General features: G+C 39.3%; 1 protein-coding gene across 1 annotated transcript; it reads left to right on the top strand.

Annotated features, from left to right (window-relative positions):
* Window positions 1–750: 750 nt before the first annotated feature.
* Window positions 751–24,422, top strand: Tespa1 (thymocyte expressed, positive selection associated 1). The gene is made up of 10 exons (XM_090356516.1): window positions 751–1,029; window positions 3,508–3,550; window positions 8,858–8,907; window positions 9,738–9,791; window positions 10,008–10,044; window positions 10,287–10,385; window positions 12,178–12,386; window positions 13,131–13,912; window positions 14,920–15,013; window positions 23,553–24,422. The coding sequence occupies exons 1-10, from the start codon at window positions 867–869 to the stop codon at window positions 23,753–23,755; spliced, it is 1,734 nt and encodes a 577-aa protein (XP_090212642.1). The 5' UTR covers window positions 751–866; the 3' UTR covers window positions 23,756–24,422.
* The last annotated feature ends 1,479 nt before the right edge of the window (window positions 24,423–25,901 follow it).

Genomic DNA, 25,901 nt, shown 5'->3' with positions numbered 1-25,901 from the left:
GGTGTAGCCAGAGGGGAAGAGGAAGCCAGTGTTTCTAAGCTCCAGTTACACAACTGGATGATTCTATCCTTGTTTTGTTTTGCTTTGCTTTCCTCTTTGAGTCTATGCCTAGGATCATTATTACATTTTTATTTTGCAAGAAAGTAGAGGTGCTGGTTAGAAAATGTTAAGCCAACGATAAATATATGAAACAGGGCAAGAAACTCAATCATATAGAAACAAGTTGACAAATTAGAAAGTGATTCCCCATAAAAGTTCTGTCTACTAATGATTCCAAGCAGAGTCTCTTTTTAAGATGGGAGTTTCCCCCTCTCCACCCTCCCCACCTTCGAATAAAGTACTATCTGGACCCCTAATAGATCAAGTAGGAAAACAATCACCCCCACCCCATTCAGGATGTCAATAGGTAGGTGACATTCTGGTTGTGAGATCTGAACAAAGCTGTTTGATCTTTGAAATTTGAAACTTATTTTTAATGTATCTTGAGTAGGATAAAGTAAATGAGTTTCATAAATTATAATTTCAGAGATGTTATAGTTTTAATGGACGCTTCTGACAGACGAACTCCTTACTGATTTAAGCAAGCGGTGTTAGGAATTCAGCTAGCATGAGGAGAGGTGTGTTAAGTTCATAAAACTTTCTCCATGTTCCTCTAATTCAGTGATGCTCCAGACTTTCAGATGTAACTGATTTGTAAGATGTAACTTTGTGGGGCTAAATGTCTCCTCCCTCCTCTCGACAAAACAGAGCGATTGTATGCCTTGTCTGGAGGAAACCTTGAAGAGGTGGATGAAGGACGATCACTGTGTTTCACCTTGGCAGGACAGCACTAACCTGTGGCAGACCCTGAGGTGTGAGCCAGGGCCATGGAGGCTTCTGTGTTGAGTCCAACGTCTTGGGAGAAACGAAGGGCCTGGCTGCGACAGAGTCGCAACTGGCAAACCCAGGTTCTTGAAGAGGAGGCTTTGGCTGCCCTGCGGGATGTCCCAGACGCGGAGCCTTCCAGCCTGGATGATGTTTTCCAGGAAGGTAAGAGGTGGTTAGCCATTACCTAGCATCCGGAGAAGAATGAATGCCAGTAGGTACAAGTCTCATTTTCACTAGTTGAAATGAGTATTAAGGGAATGAGGGCATGAAGCAACACAAAATAATGAATCATGCATATGGGATTATGAAACGTTTGCATCATCTGAAAAGCTTCTCTAAAAGCTCAGGCACAGGGTGGTGGGGGGGGGAGAGGAGGGGCAGTTTCTAGGAACAAATGCCTTGGGCAATTTCTCTTTTGTCTCCTTGACAAGATGACACTCAAGCTGTGCCTGGCATCTGGCCATACTGCTGACACTAACAAGCTGTGTGACCACAGGGAAGTCACCAGCCTAAGATGCACATGTCACATTGAAGTAGTAGCCCCCAACTTCTCAAACCTTCTTTAGGATTCAAATGAGACCACGGATAGAAGAATGAAACAGTTTCTTAGAAATAAACTCACCCTACATAAGGTCATACAGGATGAGACTAAATGGAAGGATCTCTAGGATATGGAAACAAGAGCTTTATCTTGTGTGATTGTTGTTCTTAATGTACTATGCTATTTCTCTTCTCTTTTTTTTTGCCCTTATGGTTAATCTCATATTGTTATTATGTCTGACTTTGTTATCTGATATATTGTATATACGTTTATTTGTTTATTTGAAATAGGAAAGGGATAGGGGGAGAACAAGATGATTGGGAGGGTGTGGAGGAGAGAAATGGGGACAAAAATGTGAGAAGGGCCGGGAGTTTGGCCTAGTGGTAGAGTGCTTGCCTAGCATGCATGAAGACCCAGGTTCGATTCCTCGGTACCACATAGATAGGAAAAAGCCAGAAGTGGTGCTGATTCTCAAGTGGTAGAGCGCTAGCCTTGAGAAAGTCCAAGGACAGTGCTCAAGCCCTGAGACCAAGCCCAGGACTGGCAAAAAAAAAAAAAAGTGAGAAGGGGTTTCAATGTGTGAGAAATAATGCACTTACTACCTGACAAGTGTAACTGTAACCCCTCTATACATTATTCCAACAATAAAAAAAGGAAATAAACTCATCCTTGCTTATCTGTTAGGAATTTTTTTCTTTAAAGCCACAGAGATATACTTTTCTTTATATTCTTTATTTTATTTTTTTTTCATTGCAAAAAGCAGTGAACCTGGTATTTCAGGTATTTTTTTCAGGTTTGCTGGTGAAGAGAAAAAGGTAGAGCAAAAATACTTATTCATCCCTTACCTAAAAAATGGTGATTTTCAAACAAAAAATAAAGTTAATATCTATATAAGGACTCTTGCCCTAAAAAAAAAAATAGTGCTTTCGCCAGGTTCATTGGCTCATGCCTATAATCCTAGCTACTCAGGAGGCTGAGATCTGAGAATATCGGTTGAAAGCCAGCCCGGGCACTAAAGTCCATGAGACTCTTATTTCCTATTAAGCAACAGAAAACTAGAAGTGGTGCTGTGGCTCAAGGGGTAGGGCAGTAGCTTGAGCTGAAGAGCTCAGGGACAGTGCCCAGGCCCAGAGTTCAAACTCCACAACTGCCCCCCCCCAAAAAAAGAAAAAAATAGTTCTTTCCTCATCTATCTTAAAGAAAAGCTTTCTGGAAGTCAGGTGCCTGTGATTCACGTCTATAATCCTAGCTACTCAGGTGACTGAGATTTGGAGATTGTGGTCTGAAGACAGTCAAAGCAGAACGTCCAACAGATTCCTATCTCCAATAAACTACAAAAAAAAAGCCAGAAGTAGAGCTGCAGTGGTAGAGTGCTAGCCTTTAGCACAAAAGCTCAGGGACAGCACCTGAGCCTTCTGTTCAGGCTCCAGAACCTGCACCAAAAAATAAAAAAAGAAATGCTTGCTTTAATGGATAGACTTGGAAAAAATCATATTCAGTGAAGTAAACCAGACTCAAAGGAACACAGGCTTAATTGTTTCCCTCATTTGTCATAAGTAGTATAAACCTTGGACTCTCGTAGCAGAGGATTACAATAGTTCAAACCCTAAATACATAAGGCCATATAGGGTGATGCTAAATGAAAGGACCTCCAGGAAACAAGAGCCATATAATGTGTGATTGTTGTTCTTAATGTACTGTTATTTCTCATCTCTTTTGTTGTCCCTTGGTTATCTCATATTGTTACAGTATCTAACCTTGTTAAACATATATTGTATATATGTTTATTTGTTTATTTGAGATAGGATAGGGAAGGGGGAAAACAAGATGAGGGGCAGGGGTGGGGGGAGGAAAAATGGAACAAAAACATGAGACAGGGTATCAATGTTTGTGAAGTAATGTACCTTCTATCTGGCGAATATAATGGTAACCCTTCTATTAATTACAATGAAACAAACAAAAAAGAAATGCTTGCTTTGTGGGAAGGGAAAAATGTCATCGTATGGTTTCTACCAGGATAACCTGTGGAATGGGATGAGTTACACCAGCAAGGTCTGGTTTCCAGGAGTTCTCACAATGACCTGGTGTCTCTTTTCTAGGAAATCCAATCAATAAGATTGAAGACTGGCTGCAGGATTGTGGGTGAGCATTGGACAAGTAATTGGCATGGGTGATGGTTGGCTGTGCTTACAACTGTGACCCTTGAGAACTCAGAACATGGGTTTGAACAAAGCCTCCCGAAATAAGGTGGTTAGCAAGGGTGTTGAATGGGATTTGGGGATCAACTGATGATTCAGATTTGGGGTTATATACCACTGTGGGAATGACAGTGGTCACCAAGGTAACTAACAAGCAGAGAAATCTAGATCTATAGGGAAGGACTGGGCTGAGCTCTAGCCTTCAGAAGAGTCTTGGATTGTGAGACAAAAGAGAAGTTAGAAAAAGGGTCTACTTGAGGAGCAGTGTAGGGCTGGGCTCTTTATTTCTATTGCAAAAACTGGAAGGCTTACGGTTAGCACGATGGGCCTTCACAGTAGTGAAAATTCAGGTGATTATTAATGGTGGTGTGAGGAAAAGTTCACTTGGAGTGTATGACATTGTGAATCCTTGTGACTATTGATTACTCTACTGCCAGAACCATAGAGGAGCAGGAACCCCTATTTGGTGGTTAACTGTCTCCAAAGGAGTAGTGCTCTTGGAAGTACTTTTCACATTTGGTTGCAAAACCATTGAATTTACATTTTCCTTCTGATGGGAGCAAGAAGATTTTCTTTTCTGACAAGTTCTTTAAGAAAAATCCATTCCTGCCCTTGGCAAGTTAGTGTTACTATCTCTCAAGGCAATTCAATCTAGGTACAGTCCATTCCACTACAAGATTCCAATGTGCGTGTCTTAAAAACAATGGCTGTTTATCTTTTCTCTACTTCTCAGGGTATTTTGTGAGGCAGGAGTACATTATTTGTGACTCATCAGAAGACATTTGGGGCCTCCAAGATATCTAGATGAGTTCCTACTTCAATCTGCAGATATAACATTCCTGGAAATACTCACTTACTTTACATAATAAAACATTTTTATGCTTTATTTTTATGCTTCTCTACTGTGCATTTAAGAACTGAATATAATGGAGAAGTATACTTCAGTGCTTCTACTTCAGACTTGAGAGAGTCCTTGCTAAGAGTCCTTTCAAAGCATGGGAGGAAAGAGGGGAGGGAACAGAGATGAATCCAATCTCTACTCATCAAATTTTGTGGCCTGTGCTTGTGCTATAATCCTTGAAATGCCTCATGCTTGGATAATAGCCAGGAAGTTTCAAAGCCCCATGTTCAGTGAAAACACATCAATACAATTATCCCTTGTCTCTACTGTCAGAGTAAATCCCACAAACACATAGGCAGTATGTGTTGTTGGCTGGTTGCCAACAAGAGATTACAAATGTCCAGAAACTAAAGAACTATAGGATAAATACCCAATAATGACTCATAAATATCAATGAAATTTGCTTTGGATAAACCAGGAATTTTATCAGTCTTATTTCAATATAAATATTTATTAAATTATGACATCTAGTGAGAGAGATAGTAGTTGCATTTTTGTTTTCAATATAAATTGGATGGATGTGTTTTACTATCACTGAAAGTCAAGTGAGTATTAAATACACAGCTTGAAAATTTTTCACTAGGGGAATAGAACCAAGAAACTTGAAGCAGAACATTCTGAACACTTTAAAAGCCTCCTTTCTGTTCCCTTCTAACACTGAGGGTTACTAAAATAGGCTTATGGATAAGTTTCAGAGTCTCTTGAATTTGCATAAGTAGGATTCTACAGGAGGCATTACTTTGCCTTTATGTATGTTTTACTTTTATGCTTAATATTGTGATTTTCATTCATGAATCTGCATGCAGTGGTAGGCCACTGCTTTTTGTTGTATTATAGAATTAAATTATATAGTTCTTATAGAGTCTTTATATTTTACAATTAATACAGACTCCAGCTTTCTGGGATATTATAAGTAGTATTTCTTTCTTTTTTAATTAAAGAATTTATTAACATTGATTTTTGCATCATATTTCAAATGACATATTTAACAAAGTATTCAAGAAGGGAATTTATATATACAATCACTGGCACTGGTTTGTATGTCATAGATACATATTAATCTGTGTAATAAAACATTATGTCTATAGAGTCATAGATCTTCATGTCTATGTAGTTGTGTTTATATTTCCAGTCATGTCCAAGCATTGGGTACACAAATGTTGAATCCTGGCTCTTGTACTGTTTGGATTTAATAGCCACATATTAAGGATACCATGAACCTTTTTTCCTTTGGTCTTGACTTGTCTCACTCAACATGATTTGCTCTAGATTCATCCATTTCCCTGCAAATGCTATTATTTTATCTTGTCTGTTGGCTATGTAGAATTCCATTGTGTATATATACCACATTTTCTGAATCCATTCATCTGCAGTAGGGCATCTGGATTGTTTCCATTGTCTGGCTATTGTGAATAGTGCAGAAATGAACATAGCTAAGCAGGTGTCCTTATCATATCTTGGGTTATAATATTCAGGATAGATGCCCAGGAGTGGTATGGTGGGATTGTAGGGAAGGTCAATTTTCAGTTCTTTAAGAAACCTCCGCACTGCTTTCCAGAGTGGCTGAACTAGCTTACAATCCCACCAGCAGTGCAATAGGGTTCCTCTTTCTTCACAACCCCGCCAGCATCTGTCACTGTCTGAGTTCAAAATCTTGGCCATTCTTGTTGGGGTAAGGTGGTATCTTAGGGTTGTTTTTATTGGCATTTTCTTTATGACCATGGATGATAAGCATTTTCTCATATGCTTTTTCTGCCATTTTAACCTCTTCTTTTGAGAAGTCTCTCTTCAGTTCCTTTACCCATTTATTGGATGGTTTGTTGGGTTTTGGGGGGATTAGTTTCTTGAGTTCCCTTTAGATACTGGATATCAAGCATTTGTCTGCTGTGTTATTGGTAAATATCTTTTCCCAGTTGTTTGGCTGTCTCTCTACTTTAGTGGCTATGCTTTTATCTGTGCAGAAACTTTTAATTTTTAGGTAGTCCCATTTATCGAGTCTCTCTCCAATCCGTTGTGACCCTGTGATTCTGTTCAGGAATCTTTTGCCTGTGCCTATGAGTCTCAGTGTCTCTCCAGCCCTGTCATGTAGCAGTTTCAAGGTTTCCGGTCTGAGGTCTTTGATCCATTTTGAGTTAATGCTTATGCATGGTGAAAGGCTAGGGTCAATTTTTAGTTTTCTGCATGTGGCTGCCCAGTTTTGCCAGCACCAATAATTGGATAGGTTATTTGTTTCACTGTATCTTTGGCTCCTTTGTCAAATACAAGTTGACCATAGGTATGTGGATCTATTTCTGGACCTTCTATTCTCTTCCACTGATCTCCTGGTTTGTTTTTGTTATTATGGCTCTATAGTAGAGTTTGAAGTCTGGCATTGTAATATCACCAGCATTGCTCTTTTTGCCTAGAATTGTTTTGGCTATTCTAGGTCTTTTCTTGTTCCATATGAACCTTTGGATGAGCAGTATTTCTTAAGGAGAATATATGTATGCATTTCCATTGAGCACAAGTAGAATAGTACACTGTAAATGTAACATCACTAATTCTGTCCAAAATGCTTCCAAATTTGATATTTTTGAATGCCAACAGGAACACAGAAGGGGAAAGATTCCACAGCTGACTTTGTATGAGGGGTGCTTTGTATAAAGTTGTCTTCAAGCTAAATAAATTTTATCTTTAGATTTGGAACTCTTGCCCAAGGTATCTTACTAGGTTTGTGCAGCATTCTAGTGGTAAATAGCTTTATTAGGTATAATGTTTTAGTAATCATAATATTAACTGGGCCAGCAATGTGGCCTAGTGGTAGAATGCTTGCCTAGCATAAACAAAGCCCTGGTTCAATTCCTCAGTACCACATAGACAGAAAAAGCCAGAAGTGGTATTGTGGCTTAAGTGATAAAGCTCTAGTCTTGAGAAAGCCCAAGGACAGTGCCCAGGCCCTGAGTGCAAGCCCCAGGACTGGCACACACACACAAAAGTATTAACTTCCATCAACAAAATAGTATTTGTAGTACAATATTACAAAATGTAGAATTATATATTGAGAAATATGCATTTGTACTCGTAGTTGTAATATTCAAATTACTCATTCTTAATTAGGTTGGGCATAATTTTCCTTTTTATAATACAATGTAAACTACAGTTTTTTTGTTTTTATTTTTTCCATATATTTTTATTGTAATTAATAGAAGGGTTACATTATATTCACCTGATAAAGGGTGCATTACTTCACATACATTGATACCCTTTCTCATGTCTTGGTCCCCATTTTGCAGTTTTTTTTTTCAATAAAGACATAAAATTCAGACTTTGGAAAGCATGGTTGAATTTTCCACTGGCAAAAGATGCCAGTAGATGAAATGATTTGCTTTGCAAAACTGTTTGTTCTTCTGGTAGAGATGGCAACTGTTTGTTAAGACCATATCATAAAATCTAAAACTATCTCTAATCAAGACGCAGTTTCTTCTGCTTCCTGAAAGGCATGATATGTAGCAAGAACACAATTCTGAGAAAAATAAAGGGTGTGGGTGAACAAGTGCCCGAAAAGTTTTTAGATGAAAGAAATGTTTGTATTTGTTATGGCCACAAATTCCTCTTCTCAAATATATCTTACTCTGTTTTCCTTCTTCATTTTCCTTTCCTACTTTACTTAAAAATTGTAAGGATCATCACAAAGCAGACTTTAGACAATGTGATCATGGCAGTATCTGCATAATAAAAACTTGTAGTCTATTCCAGTCCCATCGCCTCATGACAAGATCTGTGAGTCTATCCGTGACTCAAGTAACTATTGGATCTTAGTATAAAAAGCAAGCTAGATAGGTGCCAGTGGCTCATGCCTGTAACCCTAGCTACTCAGGAAAGGATTATGCTTCAAAACCACCCCAGACTGGAAAGCCCATGAGACTCTTATCTCCACTTAGCTACCCCAAATGCCAGAAGTGGAACTGTGGTTCAAGTTGTTGAGTGCAAGCTAAGGAAGAGCACTCCAAGCTAAGGAACAGCACTCCCTCCCACCCCCGGCACACACACACACATTGCTAGTTAAGTACTGCTGTCTGCTTTGCATTGGAAAGTGATATGAGCATGTGGAAGATATTCGAGAAAAAAACACAGTATAGCCAGGAGTTTGGCCTACTGGTAGAGTGCTTGCCTAGCAGGCACGAAGACCCCAGTTTCATGCCTCAGTACCATATACATAGAAAAAATAAAGCTGGAAGTGATGTGCTAGCTCAAGTGGTAGAGCTCTAGCCTTGAGAAAGTCCAAGGACAGTGCTCAGGCCCTGAGCTCAAGCCCAGGACTGGCAAAAAAAAAATGGTATAAACAATGTAGTGATTGTTTCTGGGTTTTAGAGTCTCTGAAGAGGAGTTTACTGAAGACACAGGACAGTCTATCTACAATGGTGAGTTTAGACTCATTCTGTTGTTATATAGGGTAGTGATGCAGCTCTGTAAAGTTGTATGAGTGTTTGTGTATACCCACAGGCAAAAACATGTGTGTGGCAAAATGCCTAGCTGTCTTTAGGACCTACAAAATACCTTTAATTTGTCATAGTGAAGTCCAAGATGTTGGGAAAAAAATTGTTAGCCAAATCACAGGCTCTATTAGTGGTTGCTCTAATAACAAGTACTGCTATGAGAAAATCACTCTGTGTATGCGTGTATGTATATGTGTGTGTGTGTGTGTGTATGTGTGTGTGTATTTATTATCTATCTGAATATTGTATAGCTGACCATGTATAGAAGACACAGACTAGTTACCAATGGGCACAGATGAGATTCTGAATCAAGACCTGATTGCAGTTCTTGAGATAGCATATGTTAACTTGGAGTAGTTTCGCTAACACTGAATACCTGCTATAATTGTTTTATCATGTAAATCCAAGGACATGTGTAAATGTTCATGTATATAAATGTATATATGTGTTCTGATTTTTTGTTTTAGTTTGATTTTTTTGAAAATTGCTATGTGATCTTTTTTTTGCATTTTTTTATTGTAATAGTAAAAGGGTTACGTGATATTTGCCAGGTAGAAGGTGCATTAATTCACGTACATTGATACCCTTTCACATGTCTTGGTACCCATTTCCCTCCCCTCCCCCACACCCCCCACCAGTCTTGGTTTTTCCCCCTTCCCTATCAAATTTCAAATAACCAAATACAAATAAATTCAATATATCAGATAACAAAGTGAGATACTAAAACAATATGAGATTGACTGATTATTTGATAGGGTGCTACAGCCATGGGACCAGCTTTGAAGATGACTTGACCCTTGGAGCTGAGGGTGAGTGATACAATTCTCTGAAGCTGAGACTAGAGAAGAAGCAACACATTGGTTGAATTAAGGGTGGAATGGAAAGGAAAAACTTTAAAAATAGGCAGGTTTTTCCCCCAGCTCCTATCTGGGGAGGAAATTTAGTTCTATAACATTATGTATAAGCAATGACATGGATTTTATTTCCCCTTCTAACTTGTTCTTTGCATTTCTCTTCTTATCTAGCCACGCTGCTAGATGCCAATGGCAAGCTCTTTTCCAGGTAAGTGTTAGGGTCATCTAGGTTGAATGATGTTCCCTTAAGAAATAGCAAAGTACAGGAGCTGCCAATGTCAGAGAGAACAGAGAGACCAAGAGCTACTAATTCAGAGAAGAGACAAAGGTTTTCTAACTAGCAATGAAGGCACAGACTTCATGGTACCCAGCCAATGGTGACTATGCCCAGTGAGGGGTGTTTGAAGCACGATGATAAGATTCATATGACATTAGCTTTGATCTCTGCAGGAATTTCCTTCAGACAGCAAGGCCTGGCCAGCTACTTGACCTTGGCTGTAGTCTGGCTTCCAGCAGCATGACTGGTGGGACTAACAAGACTAGTTCAAGGTAGGTACTAAGTCTATTAGAACTTGGGATTATAGACACAAAGGAGAATAGAACCAACAGCTATCATTCACAATTTTTCTAGGATATTTTATGAAAATCTTTATGTACTTCCAATGCCTACTAGAGAAATCTGACCATATTTATATAAAAATACTATGGTATATGGAAGAATCCTCTCCTCAGTGCTGAATGCTGTATATAAAATATCAGTGTCACCTCAACTGAACCTTATACTGTGGAAACAGTAATGAGTATGCCACAGTGCCCTGTGGCACAGGGCTTTTCTCCTAAAAATTGTACTAGAGAGAACCATGTGAAATGAACAAGCCAGGCCTAGAAAGGCAAGATTTATGTTTTCCCTTATATCTGGGAGCCAGATTTAGCTTACAAACTCATAATTAACTGCACTGGGTGGTATGTAAGTATATACAAACAAAATACTGATATATGGCAGATTCAAGGGAGCCTTAGAAAGCCAAAATCAAAGTTCAGTGAAATAAAACACCACAAAGCGGGATCTCAAATGTCAAGAGAAAAGGGGTAGATGAATGAAGAGAAGAGGTGGGAAATGCAACAAAAAAAAGGAGGGAAGGAGTGGGAGATGAGGGGTTGATGAGAACGTTGAAAGGGTTGTATCGATCACAATATTCCTAAACTGCTTTGTTAAATGGCAACTCCTTTGTACAACTACAAAAAGATAACAATTAAAAAAGAAGTATAGGGCCAGGATCAAGGCCTAGTGGTAGAGTGCTTGCTTAGCATGCGTGAAGACCTAGGTTCCATTCCTCAGAACCATATACATAGAAAAAGCCAGAAGTGGTGCTGTAGCTCAAGTGGTAGAGTGCTAGCCTTGAGGAAAGCCCAAGGAATGTGCTCAGTCCCTGAGTTCAAGCTCTATGATTGGCAAAATGGTAATAATATTAATAAGTATAGCTCTCAAAATCATTTGGAATGAACCCATTTGTTAGTAAAGATCAAGCAGATGAAAAGAGAGAGAGAAGGCATAGGCCTCAACATATCATAACAGCCTTTCATCATGGACTCAGAGGGACTCCAAACAGCAAAGTCAGTGAAACAAGGAACATGAGGGTTTTAGGGTTTAAATATGAGTGTTCTCTGGAATGTCTGCATTTTCACATAAGGTCAGGGTGAAGTTTTCCTGCGAATCAGGAAGGGTCTCTGGGGGAGGTTATTGCCAGTGGGTCAAGGGAGCAATGTGGAGCTCTGAGAACAAAGCAGATTCCCATCACTTGAGGCCCTGAAGGGATTTAACACATTCAGGGGCATAGTGGTCTTTCTTGATACTTCCCACTGACACAGAGATTCCTGTTAATGAATACTTATTTTTTGAATTATATCTACTCAATTCCTGCATGCTCATTGCTCGATTATATCACATAACTCCCAAAACAAGTTGATTTGGAAGTGGCAACTCACTTGGCAAAAGCCAGATCTCACTCAGCATCCTAAGGGGAATATGACCAGTGAGTGCAACTACAAGCTTCCTTTGCCTCTGTATTGTTTTTCATTATTTTTCTGAAAGGATTTACTCAGATTTGTTTTCATCCACTACAAGTAGCTCCAACCATTGTACTAATGCTTTATGAAGGTTTTATAACCACATACGGAATGTACTTCCCAGGCGCTGGTCAGAATTTAAGTTCAGAGTATTGAAAACTTTTCTGAAAGTCACACTGAAACATAGTGTTAGTATAGGTTTTAGACTTACAGTGTGTCTTAAAGCATCTTATATTTATCCTCAATTCTGCCCCTCTTCTCCCAACCCTTTCAGCATCTCTGAGATTCTGGATCAGGTACAAGAAGATGCAGAAGATGTCCTCTTCAGACTTGGCTTTGGCCAAGAGGACCACAAAGACACATCTCGGATCCCTGCGAGATTTTTTACCAACCCCTCCCAGGCCAAGGGCATCGATTTCCAGCTCTTCCTGAAGTCCCAGGTGCGAAGGATTGAGATGGAGGACCCCTGCCTCATGCTGGCTAGTAAGTGTTACCACCGTGCCCTGCTCCTCTTCTCCACCAAGCTCTGCTCCACTTCTCCACCGAGCTGTCCATTCCCAGAAGTGCTCAGTGTCTTGGAACCCCACTTTCTCTTGACTAGCTGCGGTTGATCCTTTGTCTCTTCTGTTTCTACTGAAAATAGAACTCCCTTTTCACCTATTTCTTTCTCTTGAATAAAGAGTCTAAGCCAGGTGTCCATGCCTCATGCCTGTAGCCCTAGCTACTTTGGAAGCTGAGATCTGAGGATCTTGATTCAAAGCCAGCAGGGGAAGGAAAGTCTGTGAGACTATCTCCAATTAACCACCAGAAAACCAGAAATGGATCTGTGGTAGAGCACTAGTCTTCAGCCTGAGAAGCTCAAGGACAGTGTCCAAGCCCTGATTTCAAACCAAACAACCAGCAGAAATAGCACAAAAAAATTTTTTTAAACCTCCAACCACCACTGCTCCTCTTAAGCCTTCCTTCAGCTGAGTCAAATCCTCACAATATCTTTATGTCTCCTTCATTGAATTCTTTACATATCATTCTATTTTTCCTAGTTGAGATATCCAGTGGCCACTGGGAGTCAAGAAAGATAAGAAAGAGGACCTTGAATGTCTGAACTCCAAACAGGACAAAGTAGCAGTTTGTGTAGCTGGAGCTTTGGGAGGGCTTTTGCTGGGGCACATTTAAAAAGGTAATTTTCTGATAAGCCCCTGAATCATCATGTCTGATGTTTATACCCAGGCAGGTTTAAGCAGGTGCAAACACTGGCTGTCACTGCAGACGCCTTCTTCTGTCTCTATTCCTACGTGTCTAAGACACCTGTCCAGAAGTTCACACCATCACACATGTTCTGGAATTACAACCCCACTGATGCGCCATCCATCAAGATTCTGACCCCAGAGCCTGAACCCCACTCACCGAGAGAACGCCTGCGGAAAGCTATCTCCAAAATGTGCCTCTATACTGGTGCCCGAGGTCAGCTGTCATTACTTTGCGACACCCCCAAAAAGAACAGCTTGGACCAAGTAGTATGGGAAGTGATGGACAGAGTAAGAGGAGAGAAACTAGTTCTCCAGAAAGGAGCTGGCTTTGAGGAAGGCCAGGGGGAAGATCCCAAACTCACCATAGGAGATAGGAAATTTTCTGCTTCTTCCTTTCCATTAGTCCTCTGCCCCAAAGAGGAACCACAGCAAGAAATCCTGGCAGTTCCACAAACTCTGGACTGTAAGGCTGAGCCATCCTGCTGGACACAGCCCTTAAACAAAACACAGCCACCATGGAGCCGACACCCTGTACAGGCAAGAGAAGAACTGTGCAGTTTACAGGAAAGCCATTCAGACAACAATGAGACTTTCTGGACAAGAAAGAGCAAAGCAAGAAAGTGCCTATTTCAAAAGAGCCCTTCGGACAAGAAAGTGGAGTCACTGGATCTGTGCAGCACCCAGCAGAAGCAGAGCCCAAACACATCAGAAATGTACCAATCTCTAACTCAACACCCCCAGGACAGTTTCAGCTCAGCAGAGGTGAGTAGATTGGAGTTGATGAAGTGGCTGGTTGAGGTAAGCTCCTCCAGATTCTTGTCGAGAGGAAAAGGCTCTTAAGCAAAGGAGATCCAGGTGTCATGACTGGGCCAGATACATCACATTACATGAAGTGTGTTCATGCAAGCGAGAAAGAGACATTTCCCTGGTCTCTTCAGTGTCCAGGCTTCACAGTTGCTTTTGTAATTCTTGTCTGATCTGACCTTCCTGGAAGGTTTTCATGAACACACTTATCCTTAACAGTGGCAGGTGGGTCTTTATAAAAGTACAAAGGAAAGTTATCTCTACACTAAACACTTTGAAAGAAACTACAGACTCTTCAGCCTTGACAAATATGTAGCCATTATGATTGAGAAATCCAGATTCATATGGAAATCATATTCTTATGGCTCTTGTGCAAAAAGACAGTAGTAAGCAGAACTTCTCCCTTGCCCCTGCTCTCACACCTCATCTTATATTTATACATTGTCTATACAATAGGAAACTTACACATCTAGCCTGCCTATCCAATACTATAATTCTTCCATACACAAACAGCCGTCCATTGGTAATCACTCAGGCCTAGAGATGTTCTCCCTCATGGAGAGGTCAGCCTTTGTCAGTACAAATGCCAATCAAAAGCCAATGCAATTTCCTGAATCTAGTTCAGGTCCATTTGACCCCCTTATTTAGTGGTTCAGGGTAACCACAGCATGCCATGGAATTCATCTGCTGTGTCTGTAGAAGGTACTGCCATCAACTGTCAGGGTACCTTAGAAGAATTCTCAAGTCTTTGCCACACAGAAAAGTCTGATTATTTGAAATGTAATTCACAAGCATGTCTCTCACTGAATGGAGAACTGGCACCTCAGCTTCTTACTTCCTCCTTATTGTTGGATTCTTGACAAGCAAAAGAGGTCAAGTTTCTCAAATACCCCTAGATTGCCTTCCCCACCTCTCTCTACCATTCTTGGGCTCTGACTGAGGGCTGTTTGGGGTCTTGGTTACAGGGGCAAAGCAACTGTGAAGAAGAAGAGAGCTGCACGCCTGACAAACCTATAAAACACCCTTTTTATCAGACTTACCTCAGCAAAGACTCACAAAGTAAGTGGGCCCATGCCTTAGAGTTGGCTGCATATTTTACTCCTGGGGAGATTTAAAATAAAATACAAATATATGTATATGTATATATATATATAGCCATGATGAAAAATCTTATATCCTATAATTCTGTGTATATACACAACATACATACTTATGAAATATGTGTATATATATGGAATATGCATATATATATGGAATATATGTATGGGAAATAATTTTCTAAATCAGTGATACTCAGACTTTAGCTATTCTGAAGTGCCTAAAAACTCGTGTTAAAATTCAATTGTCTGGATCCTATCTCAGGGTTTCTAATTGAGTAGGTCTAGAGTAGACATGAGACTTTGCATTTACTTCTTTTGATTGGGTATCAGGTTTTGAATTCAGGGCATTTTGCTTGCCAAACAGGTGCTCTATCACTTGCGGTATACTTCAATTGCTTCATTTTCCAAACCAAACATGGTTTAGGTAGGGATTCATAGTCCACCAGAGGCTGGCCTGGGTCTGCCTTCTACTTCTGGAAGCCTTCACTGCAGCAGGGATTTCAGGTGCACACCATCGCCTGGATTAATCAGTAACAATGTTACCAGACCTTGTTTGGAACATTGTTGTAGAAAAGTTTTGTAGTAGTTACAGATTCCTTTCTATCCTCCTGCCTACATTGGGATCTCAAGACTCTGTAACTCGCTGCTATGCTCAGGTAGATCCTACGTTCCTTTCTGCAATTAGGACATAGCTTCCTTCTCTCCTCATAGCAGGACAAAGAACTAAATGTATTGTTTAATTCTTAAACATTTCTTTGCTCTAGTTATGACAGTTTTTTTTGTTTTTTGTTTTTTTTGTTTTTTTTTTGTGTGTGGATCTCATGGGGCTTGAACTTGGCCTGGGCACTATCTCCGATCGCTTCAGCTCAAGGCTGCCACCCTACCCTTGGGCCAAGACCCACTTCCCATTTTCTAGAGGTTAATTGAAGATAAGAGTCTCAGGTCCTTTTGTGCCTGGGCTGGCTGTGAACCTTGATCCTCAGATCTCAGTCTCCTGAGTTGCTAGGATTACAGGCATGAGCCACAATGCCTGGTGACAGTTTTTTCTTTGTTGTTGTTGTTGTTCAGTGTTAACTCTTTCAGAGCTATGCCTTTCACCTTTAAACAGTCTGACAAGAGCTTTATCAAATGGAGTGGAACTTCATCGCCTCTGGTTTTAACTACTTCTCTACTAGGACCACACAAGCAATGGCATCAGGGATTTCCTTCCAGTGTAGCAGGGACTGAGGTCATTGTTGACTCCTATCAACAAAAGAAAGAGAGAGAGAGAGAGAGAGAGAGAGAGAGAGAGAGAGAGAGAGAGAGAGAGAGAGAGAAGAGAAGAGAAGAGAAGAGAAGAGAAGAGAAGAGAAGAGAAGAGAAGAGAAGAGAAGAGAAAGAGAGAGAAAGGAAGGAGGAAATGAAAAGTTCTTCCTCTGCAAAAGACAGGATCAGGGAAGGAAAAAGACAAACTACAGGTGGGAGAAAATATTTGTAAAAGATGGCTAGCTACTGTCCAAAGTACACAAAGAATTCTTTAAAACTATCTATATGAACACACATGACTTGACTCAAAAATGGGATAGCAACCTTTACAAACATCTCCTGACAGATAAACAGATGGCAAATAAAGGTGTGGCAAAGCACATGGCATTATATGTCATAAGGGAAATGCACAGTAAAATAACAAGAAGATGCTCCATAGGCCTGATAAAATGGATGAAATCTAGCCAATTTCAACACTAGTTGAATTGCTAGGGAGAATGTGAAACAATAGGAACTCTCATTCCTGGTGAAGTAAAAAATAGCCCAGTCACACTGGAAGGCAATTTGGCATATCTAAAGGAAGCATGACATAGAAATAACAATAATAGTGATGATACTGCATTTTGCAAAAAAAGGTCTCAGACATGAAATATGTCAAAGCCAGTAATCCCAATTACTTAAGAAGCTAAGTTCTTAGGATTGTGTTTCAAAGGCAGCCAGTGCAGAAATGTCTGTGAGACTCATCTCCAATTAACCACCAAATAATCCTGAAGTGAAGCTGTGGCTCAAGTGATAGAGCACTAGTCTTGAGCCAAAGAAACTCAAGGACAGTGTCCAGACCCTGACCTTAGGACCAATGCACGCACACGCATAGATACCCCCACATATACTAACACACACACACACACACACACACACACACACACACACACACACACACAAACACATCACACAATACCAGTAGTTCTCAATTGGCAAAAAGCTTTTTAAAGTGACTATTTCCTGAGGTCCATCCCAGGATTCCTCCTCTTCTGAAGCTTTCACTTACTGCAGGATCAACACTCAGAATTGGAATGAAGCTGCTTTCTCAGATTATTGCTATTTTTTGTTTTTCTAATTGCATTTAAGATTCATTTGTGCTGGTGTATTTGGCTCCTGGTTGTATTGAAAGGCTTAAGATAGGCTGATCTAGCCCAGGAATAGTGGTTCATACCTGTAATCCTAGCACTCAGAGACAAGGAACAGTAAGCAAGAGTTCCAGGCTAAGGGAACCTGCCTACAAAGACCCTGTCTCAAAAAGGGCTCACCTACAAGTCTGTAACCCTGGTACTAAATGCCAGGTGGGTGTTTGTCCATGTGTGATCCTTTAGTGCCTTGGCTATCTTCCTTACGTGGAAATTCAGCATGAACAAGAGATGCCATGGCTCTTTGAAAAGTTGCACACTATTCCTTCTTTTATATAACATTGATCATCATAAACAATAGAACTAATGTAAATTCAAAAGGATGGAAAAAGGCTCTGCTTTTTATTCATGAGGCAAAGTGTAAGTGTTAAAAAGGATGTGGCAGTCATGGATTTTTTTTTTATAAACAGTCTATGACAGATAATAAGAAATATCAGATTCATACAAAGGGCTTTATCCTTGTGTGCATTAGAGATTCAGGAAATCCTCATTCTCAAGCTCATTCAAACTCTGCATGGAATACAGAAAAAGAAATCAACACCTTGATTTACCATGTTTAAGTGGGCATGATTAACATACCCTCCACCTATTGCTAAGTTGCCTTGCCAAGAATTTGATTTGTGCTAAAACACAAAGCTTTGCTTCACTGTTATGTGTCCAGCAGATGTCAGTGTCACATAAGAAAATGCCAGGGATCCAGGCCCTATAGAATCCCCAGTCATGGTTTCTAGGCCTATGTGTGGTTTTCAGGCAATCCTTGGAATATCATTGCTTCTAATAAATTTGTCCATCCGTTGTCCACAGTTTAACTTCATTTTATCACCTCAAAAGTAATAGTATAAGTTGTGAGGAAGTTATACTGAGTTACTCAGTTATACTGAGTTACACCTTTTAAGTAAATTTATTTTCTGGTCAGATATTGGGATTTTTATCAGCAAGGATATTATGGCTAAGATATCTGCATTAAGTTCATTCTAAAACACATATCTCCCCATCTTTTAGCATTTTACACGCAAGATGTCTCTTGCTAATGATGGAATCAGAAGATTTTCTTTTGGTTTTCTTACATGAAATATAAAGTAATCATAAATTTTACCAAAGACAGTTTACCAGATTCAATTAAATATAGTAACATTAGAAACAAATACCCTTAGTTCTTTCAAGTGAGATAAATGTTCTGTACTCCACCCTTCTGGATTATTGGAAGAATAGGAGATCTCTTTTTGACACAGCCTTTGGCCGAATGGCTGAGTGTAGTGGTTCCCAACCAGATTCAGTAGTCTTCACATTGAATTATCTTTTTCAAAAAGCTATACAAATTTTCTCAACACAGTCCTCTATTATCTTTCAAGAAATCATAAGAGAGTGAGCTGGTTATGAAAACAGCTTAGTGCTGAGAAGATTAATGTCTATCTGACAAATGCACAGTGGAGAAATTCACCTACCAGGGAAATGGGGACCAAGACATGAGAAAGGGTATCAATGTATGTGAAATAATGCACCCTCCATCTGGTGAAATATAATTCTATTGGAAATGGGGACCAAGACATGAGAAAGGGTATCAATGTATGTGAAGTAATGCACCCTCCATCTGGTGAAATATAATTCTATTAATTACAATAAAAATATATGGAAAGAAAAAAGAAATTCACCTACCATCACAGGCAGGGGTAGATGAGATAGTTCCTCGGATATATTGAGAAAGTCTCATGGCTACTTCTTCAAGAGGTTGTAATATCTCCCAGAAAGCAGTAATTCTATATAGTGTTGTATCAAGCATTAGGTATTAATCTGCTACTCTCTGTTACCAGTAGACAAGAGGTTAGGAAGTAGTAGCAACAATGAACTGCCCACTTAGTCCAACTGGACATTCTTAGGAATTACCCAGCGGTGTAGGAGAAAAAGGTTTTCTTTTTGCTCTTATTACTCCTGGTACTACACAATTTTAGTTCCTGGATGTAATGGACATGTCTTCCTAATAAGAATGCATCCTGCCAGGGGCCAGGAGTGTGGCCTAGTGGTAGAGTGCTTGCCTTGCATGCACGAGACCTTGGGTTCAATTCCTTGATACCACAGATACAGAAAAATGCTGAAGTGGTGCTGTGGCTCAAGTGGTAGAGAGCTAGCCTTGAGAAAGCTCAAGGACAGTGCCCAGGCACTGACTTCAAGCCCCAGGACTGATCAAAAAATAAAAAGTCTTAAAAAAATGCATCCAGACATAAAACTGAGGCTTATCCTTGAGGTAAGGAAAGTATTCTACTGTTTCTCTTAGATGGAAAGACAGTGCTTTTGTTTTTAACGAAATTCTGAATTGTTTCTGAGTTCCCTTCACTGGGCCTTGTTTTCCCTAAAAACTTCAGGGACTTATCTTTGAAGGAGCTCTCTTTTATCAAATTCAGCTATATAATACATCTGAAATGAGAATCAGGATACCTTTTCTGTTAAAAGATGACCTGAAAAAATAATCAATAATTTAATAATTAAAAAAATTAATAATTAAAAAATAAGACCTGGCTCTCAAACCAGTAGCTTTCCCTCTTACCAACTTCCTTTCTCGTTCAATCCCTGCAAAGATGCCTTCATCTCCTTCCTGGGAATAGATAACCCTCATCATTCCTCATAATTCCACAAAATTTCAAATTCACAGTCATGGTACTCTGTTGCTGAAATGTAAAGCAATTGGCTTCTATCACATTAAGTGGTAGAGCCAAGGAAATGGCTTTATTCTTATAATTCTCCTGGATTCTGTGGTCACTCTGCTAGAGGCCATGGGAGGAAAAAAATGGGGATTGGATGAGAAGTCTGGCCAAGACAAAGAAGGAAGCTTAGCAATCTTTGATATCCCAGATAGCCCAAAGCACTTTGTTGTACTTGGCAAATTTATATGAACTGGTTACTTATAGCCTTCCTTTTAGATGTATTGTTTACCACGATATAATATGGTAATAAATAAATATTATTACATGCTAGACACTATCCTTAACATTTATAAGGTTTTAAAAATAATTTAATCCTTGTGATATATTTTGCTGTTACTCATTTGATAGATGGTGGTAAGAGACAGTTATTTTGATTCCAAAGTGATTTCTTAAGAGATTATCAGATGGGAAAATTTTAGGGAAAAATTAGAATGGCATAATATTTTCCACCTCAGTTGCAATTCTTATCAAGCTTGTACTGTCTCTGAGGAGAAATAAAATTAAAACATTATCTCCTGATACTTTTATAAAAGTCTTTCTACAAAGATATGCTAAAGCAGTTTATTTTTAACTAATCATGAAAATCAAGACACAATATGAATCACATAAAATCTCTTAAAGACCTTGCCAAAGAATAAAGAGAAAACCTGCAAAGATTATCCTTTCAAATATGATGAAGCAAAAATAACACATTACATATATATTGTAACAAATCACCAAATAAGAACTGACAGTACCATTAGTTACACAGGATTTACCTAAGATCTACTTGACTATATGGTGGCTATCTATATTAGCTGACCCCTTTATGTCAAATGGAAAAGAAGTTTTCCTATCATTTTATATGGGAGGTGATTTCACTGAAATAGAATAATCCCACCCTCCCTTAGAGACAGAGAGAGGCGCTATCCTTGCTGATTATATTTCAAAGAGCTGATCCCAAAACTGTTGATCCTTTTTTTTAAAATAACTTTTTTTAACCAGTTCTGCTGTTTGAATTCAGAGTCTCATATTTGGTTGTCTGGTGTCTGATCACTTGAGTCATGCCTCCAGCCCAGTTTTTCCATTGGCTAGTTTGGAGATGGAGTGTCACAGTTTTCTCTTTCCTGGGATGACTTGAAACCAAAGTCATCCAGATCTCAGTCTCCAGATTATCCATTGTTTTTTTTGCCAGTCCTGGGCTTGAGCTCAGGGCCTGAGCACTGTCCTTGGACTTTCCCAAGGCTAGAGCTCTACCACTTGAGCCTCAACACCACTTCCAGCTTTTTTCTATGTACGTGGTGCTGAGGAATTGAACCCCGGTCTTCGTGCATGCTAGGCAAGCACTCTACCACTAGGCTAAACTCCTGGCCCAGAATATCCTTTTTTTTTTTTTTTTAACAAAATAGTTTGGTTTGTTGTTGTTGTTTGCTTTCTATTGTTTTCAGTTCAAAGTCAGCCTGAGCACTAAAATGTCCATGAGACTCTTATCTCTGATTAACAACTAGGAAACTGAAAGTTGCACTGTGGCTCAGGAGGTAGGGTGGTATCCTTGAGCTAAAGAGCTCAGGGACAATTCCTAGGCCCAGAGTTCAAGCTCCACAATGGACAAAAACATTTTTTTTTTGCTTTTAAGCTGAAATTCCTTATGTATTTTGGAGTAGTTACATTTCCTCTGTAGACATAGAAATGACAAGTAGGTATCTCAAGAGGAGCCCAACATCACAAATCAGAAAAAATCAAAATCAGAAAAATGTAAATCAAATGTATAATGAAATATCACACTGCTTTTTTATTGTAATGTACAGAGGGGTTACAGTTATATTTGCCAGATAGTAGGTACACTACTTCTCACACATGAAATATCACACTTGTTAGGGTAGCTATCATTCTATCATTTAAAAATAAGATAGATGATTGGGAGGAGGTGGGGGAGGAAAACTGGGAGAAAAATATGGGAAGGAGTATCAATGTTCAAGAAGTAATATACTCACTACCTGTCAAATATAACTGAAACGCCTCTATATATCGCCCCAATAATCAAATACAATTTTTAAAAAAGAATAAGATAAAGAATGAATAAGATGTAGTAGAGCCAATTTACACTGTGGTTGGAGATAGGAAATGGAGCAGCTTCTATGGAGAATAACTGGAGTTTCCCTAGCAAAATTACATTTAGGTCTTCTGTAGGACTTAGGAATCCCATTGATTAAAAAAAAGTTGAAATCAGAATCTCCAAAAGAACTTAGTATTCTTTTGTTCATTCTAGTACTATCCACAATGATCAAATATGGGGATGCTTTCCATGTGGCTAGATGGATAAAGAAAATAAGGCATGTATAAAATATAAACGATGGTCTGAGGTCACTGGAGGACTGAGATGACCCATGAAGCAGTGGTCCACACCTTAGCTGAGATTTGAGAAAAAGAAAGATGATTAAGTGGGAATGCTCATCAACTGGTCTTCTGAAGAGAAAGGCAATGAAATTATTATCCATTGTTTTCTTTTTCTCTTTTTCTGGAGTGATGTTTGGAGATTGTCAATGAACCTATGAGCATATGATTTGAGGAACAGAGGAAAGTTTTGAAATTACTGTCCCTTCAGGGGACAGTAATTCCCCTCAAGGGAAATATTTATTAATAGAAATGTGTACTGGTAATGGAACAAATGACAGAAATTCGGCTCAAGGTGCAGAGCGCTAATTGGAGGTACTTTTAAAAAATTATTCTCCATCAGTATTTAATAATATATACAAATAATATAAATTTAACTACAACAGAATTTATGTGATGTATAAGTGCAAGCTTTTATAAGTATCAAGGAATGGGGTTCACTCTCCAGGAATCTTGCCTCTAGTGAGAAGTCCAGAAATCCAAAGCCACATGACTCTTGTTTGTGGCTGCTGCTGCTAAAAACATTAACTATTTCTTTCTTAAGCATTTTTGAAATACTAAGGGCCTTTGGCATGCTGGTCATGTGGTTTATCACTAAGCCTCATTTGAGCCTGATCGCTTATTAATCATAGAGGATTTCCACAAGTGAAATATAAACATTTCTACCCAAGCCAGGTGCCCGTGGCTTACACCTGTAATCCTAGCTACTGAAGAGGCTGAGATCTGAGAACTATGATTTGAAGCCAGCACAGACAGGAACGTCCTTGAGATTCCTATCTCCAACTATCCACCAGAAAACCAGAAGTAGTTCTGTGACTCAAAGTGCTAGCATTGAGTGCCAGCTTTGAGTGAAAAACCTCAGGGACACCACCCAGGCACTGAATTTAAGCCCTACAATCAGCAGAAATAATTAATAATAATAATAATACCACGCTCAGTAGTCATAGAAAGTTGTCTCAGAAATGAATCATGTGCTTCTTTTAAATTATCATTTCAGGCCTTCTTAACCAACATCATAACACATATCCTACAAACAATGGCTTCCCCGAAGATCCTACTTCCCATCTCTGGCAGGAAGCTGTATATCCTTTCCCATCCAGCCGCTGCCCCTTAGCACTCCAAACTCCTGAGTGTACTAGGAGACCCACAGCATGGTATATCAAGAAGATCAGACCAAAAGAGCTGGATTCTACATTCTGATGCTGGTGTGTGCTCCAACACAAAGAAAGACTTGAGGCACATCACTTCATTTTCCAGCACACTGGTTTTTCTACCAGGTAGGTAGATAACTGGACAAAGACATGTATTTCTCTCAAACTCTGCCATGGCTGAAGGCACTGAGAATATTCAAGGATGATTATAATTGGGGAATAAAGGTGTCTACTAGAATGCTCTCAAAGGCCTCAAGCTGACAGAGGAAGGAGAAACCTCACCTCAAAAACCTCAGTGAAGAAGTGGCAGTGTGCCTCAAAGTCGGAGAGCATTAGCCTTGAGCTAAAGAGCTCAAGGACAGCACCCAGACAACAGGGAAAAAAAGACAAGAACAAGAAGACAAAAGCCTCAGTGAAGCCTCGCCAGGGTTTCCCTGTGGACCTCTTCTGCATCTCTATGCACACCTAACCAGGTACCTGAAATCATCCACAGCACCAGAGTTGGATCCAACTTGGATTTGGTGACTTTCCTTCACGTCTGTGCTGTCTTGGATCTTCACCCTTTAAGTCTGACTCTGACCACTCAAGATTTTGAATCTTCATACAGAAATATAGGGATTGGCCTCAGAATCCTTCCTCTTAGTCTACACAAAAAATAAGATAAAAAACATGATATTTTCTGCTGGCAGAAAAAACAATTAAAAATGTATTCTCCTTGTGGCATAATTTTTTCTTTCTTTCTGAGACAGATTCTCACTATGCAGCTTACAGTTCCCTGGAATTCACTATGTAACCTGGTTAGCCTCAAGCTCCAGATCTTTTTACCTTCACCTCTATCTGTTACCTTCACCATATCTGTTACTGGGGTAACAGATATGAAGCACTGTGCCTCTATCTTGGCATACTTTTAAAAAATACCTTTAACTGGTGGTACAAGGAGTTGCCATTTAACAAAGCAGTGGATGAATACAATATATCTTGATCAGTGTCACCTTTTTGGCATGATTTTTTGAAATTTTAAGTTGTTATTATAAAGGTGATGTACAGAAAGTTTACAGTTACACAAGACAGGTAAAGAGTACACTTCTTTTTGGACATATCACCTTTTTTCTCACTCCCAGTTTTCCTCTCCCATCTTCACCTACAAGTTATATAGCTCATTTTTAACAGGTGTCCAGTGAGTACTATTGCTGCATTTTTTTATCCTGTGTCCTTCTATTTCTGTGCATTTGGTGTGATTTTCACAGGCAATTAACTGTTAATTAGTTGTTGGTTTCTTGGAGAGAAAATGTTTTGTCTGAACACAAGGCTTGAGCACTTTCAGTAGAATATGGCATAGAGTATCTTAGACCCCAGTCATTTCCTGGAAAAATTTTAGCAAAATAAGAGAGGAAAAGTACACATTTTCAGTAATTACTTTGTTGCTTATAAATTGTGAGAAATCAAAGGCTAGAAGAGAACTATTTGAAGGACATTATAATCCTAAAGAATGCCTCATACCAGATTTCTGGTCAGGAAAACTACAATTTTATTATGACATTACTGCCAGCAATAGGTGGGGGGGCAGAGATGAAGTCTGGATATTGAAAAATGAGAAAAAAATCTTTGATGTTATTAAGCTTAGTTGCAAAGGGGTAAGGTGGAAGAATATTATCTTAATAAGTCACCCTTTTGGGTCTGAATTACCATCACCAACAGAAGCCACATATTATTTCACATTTTCTGAATGTATAATACAATCCTTAGCAAAATCTCGAGGTAAGCAGCTCCTAGGTAAAATCATATTTTACTTAGAACTCAAAAACAATTCATCCTTACAGATGTTCCCCAATCCTCATATCTTTTCACTTTAGATTATCCTGTCTCTCTTATTACAATCAGTGGAGGTTCATTGCAAACAATTTGTGCCTTTCCAACCCAAGTTTTCCTGATAAAACTGCCCTAAATTCAACAGACACTTTGCCAACCTACAGAACTCATTCAGGATCTTTTCCAGCAAACAGAATAAGATAATAGCTCAATAAACCCTTTGAGTTCAGAGATCTCTCAGTCTTACTATTGTGGTTCTACATTAAGAGTCAGACAGAGCACTCACATAACTGAACAGTAAATTTGGGATAATTTTACACCATCTATTTTCACTAACTGGCCTTATCCAAATGTAAACTGTTGCCTGCCATGATGATAGGAGAGAA

The sequence above is a fragment of the Megascapheus bottae genome, chromosome 2 (assembly GCF_031878675.1).
Source record: "Megascapheus bottae isolate mThoBot1 chromosome 2, mThoBot2.hap1, whole genome shotgun sequence".
Lineage (NCBI taxonomy): Eukaryota > Metazoa > Chordata > Mammalia > Rodentia > Geomyidae > Megascapheus > Megascapheus bottae.
Note: the sequence above shows the minus strand (reverse complement) of the source record. Positions and strands in the feature narration are given on the sequence as shown.

What these genes read in the sequence shown, in the direction of transcription:
- Tespa1 (XM_090356516.1), top strand. Translation starts at nt 867, where the DNA reads ATGGAGGCTTCTGTGTTGAGTCCAACGTCTTGGGAGAAACGAAGGGCC. An exon ending in AATGGCAAGCTCTTTTCCAG is followed by an intron (nt 10,045 to 10,286) that starts GTAAGTGTTAGG and finishes TGATCTCTGCAG; the next exon opens with GAATTTCCTTCAGACAGCAA. An exon ending in CCCCTGCCTCATGCTGGCTA is followed by an intron (nt 12,387 to 13,130) that starts GTAAGTGTTACC and finishes GTTTATACCCAG; the next exon opens with GCAGGTTTAAGCAGGTGCAA.